The sequence below is a fragment of the Malania oleifera genome, chromosome 2, assembly GCF_029873635.1.
Source record: "Malania oleifera isolate guangnan ecotype guangnan chromosome 2, ASM2987363v1, whole genome shotgun sequence".
Taxonomy (NCBI): Eukaryota; Viridiplantae; Streptophyta; class Magnoliopsida; order Santalales; family Ximeniaceae; genus Malania; species Malania oleifera.
In genome coordinates this window covers 140,148,720-140,154,580 of record NC_080418.1, presented here as the reverse complement: position 1 = coordinate 140,154,580, position 5,861 = coordinate 140,148,720, and the positions used below count along the sequence as shown (strand labels likewise).

The following is a 5,861-nucleotide window of genomic DNA, read 5'->3' as shown; positions in this document are numbered from 1 at the left end:
TTCGTAGCGTTTCACTTTACGTGACTCTTTCCTATTTTACGTTGTTCACATTTCATATTTTATTCCTGTTTCATTCATTTCCATTTTCATTTCATTTCATAATATCCCAAACATTTTTCAGCTGTTTTACCCCGCATCTTTCAACTGTTTTACCCAACATTTTTTAGCTGTTTTGCCTGACATTTTTCAACTGTTTTACCTAGCATCTTTCATCTGTTTTACCTAGCATATTTTAGTTGTTTTACTCAGTATCTTTCAGCTATTTTACCCAGCATCTTTTAGTTGTTTTACCCAGCATTCTCAGCCGTTTTACCTAACGTCTTTCAGCTATTTTACATGGTTGCATTAACACTCACATGCAGCATATTTCATATAACATTTTCATACTCAGTTCATTTCCTGTATATCTTATATCTCATACATATAACATATTTCCACATAGAATTCCTATTTACTCATACCACACTATTTAGCAGTAAAATTCATATTATTTCCTCTAAAATAAGCCAACATATATTTAACATTTATATGCTGAAAATATACCTTTCATTTCTTACATAATTATCTTGAAAATGTCTCTCTCTTTTCTCATTTTTCAGCAAAGGTTAATAAGGAAATGGAAAGTACCGTTGGGTTCCTAGCTCTGCCACCAATATTTCTACCAGAGCGGATTTGTCGTGGGAACGGCGTACGTACCATTCCTGGGGTAAGGTAACATTTTCCTATTTTAGAAATTTCTCCTTAAATCTGCCACTAAATCAACGATCGAGCACACCACGGGATCTTAGTCGCGATCGTCGTCATTTTGGTTAAAGTAAATTTTTAATTTGGGTTTCCTAGGCCCCCTCCAAAGCGAGAGTGGGATTTGGGGAATTAAGTAAATTGGTTATATTTTAGGGTCTAATTATTTATTTGAAATTTTTGGGCTTAAGAAATATTAAAATAGTATTTTATTTAGGGTTGATTAAATGGAACTAGGATTTTTTATTCAAGGTTCGGGTGAGCGCCGCAGGGGGAGTATATATATATTAAACCAAACTTTTATGAATTAATTGAGAAATGAAATATGTTATGAATATACGTGTATATGTTTTTTTATGGGTTTAAAATGTCAACTGTTTAAATTATGTTTTATGAGCCTAAGGTTGTTTTATTAGATACGTATATGTGAAATTGAACTGATGAAAGTGAAAGATATTTTCAAGATAATTATGTAAGAAATGAAAGGTATATTTATAGCATATAAATATTAAATGTAGGTTGGCTTATTTTACATAAAATATATATATGAATTTTACTGCTAAATAGTGTGGCATGAGTAAATAAGAATTTTGTGTGGAAATATATTAAATGTATGAGATGCAGGATATACAGGAAATGAACAGAGTATGAAATGTTATATGAAATATGCTGCATGTGAGTGTTAATGCAATTGTGTAAAAAAGCTAAAAGATATTGGGTAAAACAATTGAAAAATATTGAGTAAGACAGCTGAAAGATGCTGGGTGAAACAGCAAAAAGATGTTGGGTAAAATAACTGAAAAAATTATGGATAAAACAACTGAAAGATGATGGGTGAAATCGCAGAAAGATGCTGGGTAAAATAGCTAAAAAATGCTGAGTAAAATAGCTGAAAGATGCTGAGTAAAAGAATTGAAAAATGCTAGGTATGTTATGAAATGAAATAAAAATGGAAATGGATGAAACGAAAATTAAATGTGAAATGTGAACAACGTAAAATGGAAAAGAGTCATGTAAAGTGAAACGCTACAAAATGATAAATTTGAGAACATAAAAAAATGAGAATTACAGAGAAATGACAGATAGAATAATGTATTATGATATTATCGGTATTTATGCTAATAGAACATGTTACGTTTGGGTGAGGCAGACTCTTCGTCTGAGGGCTTGCTGAGAAAGGCGAGAGCCCTGGTAAGTATCAGATGTAGCAGTGGACTGCATAACATACTAGGGTAGAGGGAAACTATTTGTATGGGCGGGTAGGTTTTCCTATCCTCGGGGCCTTCGCTGGTAAACTTTTGTATGAACTGTGTGAGTACGAGATTAATCTATCACTTGAAGGCTTACTAAGAAAGGTGAGTGCCCTGGTATGCTTCAGCTGTAACCTTTGGGTTGCCTAATGTATTAGAGCAGAGGGGTGTTACTTGTATGGGTGAGTAATCACCCCTATCCTTAGGTAATCTCGTGGATAAAATACCTTGCATGTGTTTGAATAGGATCAGAAAATTATTTTAGAAATTATGTTAATGATTTGCAAATGATGAGTAATATGTTATATGCTAACCTCATGTTGGTCACACACTGTTTTAAAATATTGTTCTTCCCTTACTGAGATGTGTCTTATCCGAATACAAATTTATCTTTTTCAGGGCCTCCATGAGATTGGGCTTAGAGAGCTCGAGTGGGATATAGCATTTTTGGGTTATAGAAAGAAAAGGGTATAATTTCGATAATATTTTGGGATGTAAATATTTTATGTTTTATGTTTTATATTTTAAGTCTCCTGAGAAATGGATGGTTGTGAATACTAGAAGTTGTAGATTATATTTTTGGAGATATATGTATATGTGGATACAGGTGGATGTATGGTATGTTTTGAATGTAGTTAGATGTAGAAAACTCTAATATTAGTGGAAGATTATATTTATGTTTTCCACTTTATAAGTGATATTAGAATGTCAGTTAGCAGGTAAATGAATGGATTAGTAGCACTCCGAGCCCACTTAAAGGGTGGAGACGTTACACATCTCAAACCAAACATAAGGATTAAAAATCCTTTATAATGGCTTTTTTGTTAGAATTTTTATTATAATAAAAAACCATGAAATGAGTATGTAACAATGCTAAAATAAAATAGTAAGAACTAAACACTCACCCAAAATTAATTTTTCTATTTTTTAAAGTTCTAGGTGTAAGTTTAAACATAATAAGCATTATTCATACATCGTAATTTTAAGACCTTCGAAACTCATAATTTAAAATAAAACATACCTTGATCTATAGCCTCCAAATATATATATTTCAGACTATGTTTCTATCTCACAACCTTCCTCTTCCTTATACTTCAACTTAATTTGATGGATATATTTAGCATAAGCATCATAGGTTGAGATAGGACAAACCCCTAACCTCTCTTTTATAATCACTTCCATCAAGTGATTAATAATGTATTATAATTATATCATAATTATAGACTTCTCATATTCCGAGATGTCATTATAGTTTTACAAAATTTTGAGATCATTAATCAGAAAACATAATTACAATTATGATAACAATATTTTATTTAAAGACCTTTCTTATTACCTCAATAAATATGAGTATAATTTCATTTGACGCAATTAATGTCTTGCATTCTTCCACTTGGCTCAAGTGAAATTAATTAACGTAGTTGATCATAATGCGCATACATTAGTTATCATTAATATATGGAAAACTTGTAGGAGTCATGACGGTTCCATTTCATCTTTATTAACATAGTTCCTTCCATGCACTACAATACAAGTTCTGCTACATATAATGATCTTTTAGTTGAGAGACATACATTAGGTCCAACTTTAATCATGTTATCATTATTTCATAATAATTATGTATATGAAATGGAAAACAAAAATAGCAGAAACATTTTCATTATCAAGCTTAAATATCATTTAAACAACATACATTAAGATTCAATAATGCCCATCTTTTCAACATGAACAATAAATGTTTTGGGCGACAATCCTTTCGTCAAAGGATCAACTATCTTACAATCGATGCTAATATGTTCAATTGATACTTTTTGTTTCTGTATGTCCTTTTTAACAGCAAAGTATTTATATTCCATATACTTAGCACCCTTGGAATACTTATCAATCTTAGAGACGAAGACAGTTACGGAATTATCACAATAAATTTTCAGAGGCTTGGCGATACTGTCGACTATTCAAAGGCTTGAAATAAAGTTCCGCAACCAATTAGCCTGAATTATGGCCTCAAAGCAAGCTACAAATTCAGCTTCCATAGTGGATGCAGTAATTATTGACTGCTTCGCACTTTTCCATGAAATTGCTCCTACAGCTAGCAAGTATACATAGCCAAATGTGGACTTTCTTATATCCACACATCTAGAAAAATCAAAATCCGAATACCCAACCACCTTAAGATGATCAGACCTTTGATACATAAGCTTGTAATCTTTTGTTCCTTGCAAGTATCTTAGAACTTTCTTTGTAGCCTTCCAGTGAATCATTCCTGGATTACTTTGATATCTACCTAGCATTCCAACTGCAAAGCTAATGTCAGGCCTTGTGCACGTCTGAGCATACATCAAGCTCCCAACAACAAATGCATAAGGAACATCCTTCATTTGCCTTCGTTCTATATCATTTTTAGGACATTGCATGAGACTGAACTTGTCTCCTTTATGAATTGGAATGGGTGATGCTGAGCATTTGTCCATGTTAAATCTCTCTAAAACTTTATTTATATAACCTTTATGAGACAAACCAACCAGTCCTTGGGACCGATCTCAAAATATTTCTATTCTAATCACATACTTTGCCTCTCCCATATCTTTTGTTTCAAAGTTTTTAGAGAGAAATTCTTTAGTCTCATGTAACAGACCAAGATCATTAGTTGCAAGCAAAATATCATCAACATACAGAATCAGAAATATACCATTGTCGGGAATCTTGTCTAAGTCCGTATATTGACTTCTTAAGTTTACACACCAAATTTTCTTTCCCTTCAACTATAAAACCCATGGTTGATCCATATAAACATCTTCATCTAAATTCTCATTTAGAAAGACAGTTTTCACATCCATTTGATGTAACTCTAAATCGTAATGAGCTACTAAAGCCATAATAATTCTGATAGAATCTTTCTTAGAGACCAGTGAAAAAGTCTCTTTAAAATCAATACCATCTTTCTAAGTAAAGCTTTTAGCAACAAGTCTGGCCTTATAATGTTCAAGGTTACCACGAAAGTCTCGTTTGGTTTTAAAAACCCATTTACATCCAACTCTCTTGTAACCTTCTGGCAATTTTACAAGATCCCAGACTTCATTTTTGTTTCGTAGACTTTAACTCTTATGGCATCCATCCATTTATCAGAATTATCACAGCTAATGGCCGGTGAAAACGAAACTGGATCATCTTCAACTCCTAATTCAAAATATGACTCTTGAAGATAAACCACATAATCATCCAAGATAGCAGATCTCTTTTCTCTTTAAGATCGTCTTAATGCAAACTCTTGTGGTTTTTCTTTAATAGGTTTACTTTGAATAAGGGGAGTTGTAATTTCTAAATTTACACATTTAATGGAACCGTACTCTCACTAGTTTCTTCATTCTCAAAGAACCTATCATTTTCATTTTCAACTATTCTTGTGACATGATTAGGACAATAAAATATATACCCTTTCAATTTTTCTGAATAACCAATGAAATTACCACTGATTGTTCTTGCATCCAGCATCTTTTCTTGTGGATTATAAACTTTAATTTGAGCTTGACAACCCCAAACATCTAGGTGTCGTAAACTTGGTTTCCTACCATTCCAAAACTCAAATGGTGTCTTTGGAACTACCTTACTAGGAACATGATTTAATACGTACATGGAAGTTTTTATAGCATACATCCACAATGAATTGGCTAAAGATTTTATACTTATCATGCTTCTAACCATATCCCTCAAAGTCCTATTACGCCTTTCAGATACACTATTCTGTTATGGTGTACATGGCATTGTGTATTGAGCACAAATACCACGTTTTTCAAGGAATTTAGCAAATGGACTAGGTAGTTGTCCAATTTCGTTATACCTTCCATAATATTCACCTCCTCTATCAGATCT

The 5,861-nt window shown here is 32.4% G+C and overlaps 1 protein-coding gene across 1 annotated transcript; it reads right to left on the bottom strand.

The window, feature by feature from the left end:
- Window positions 1–3,946: 3,946 nt before the first annotated feature.
- LOC131148412 (secreted RxLR effector protein 161-like) lies at window positions 3,947–4,462 on the bottom strand. Its single transcript, XM_058098113.1, has one exon. It carries the CDS (start codon window positions 4,460–4,462, stop codon window positions 3,947–3,949), a length of 516 nt encoding a protein of 171 aa, XP_057954096.1.
- Window positions 4,463–5,861: the final 1,399 nt, after the last annotated feature.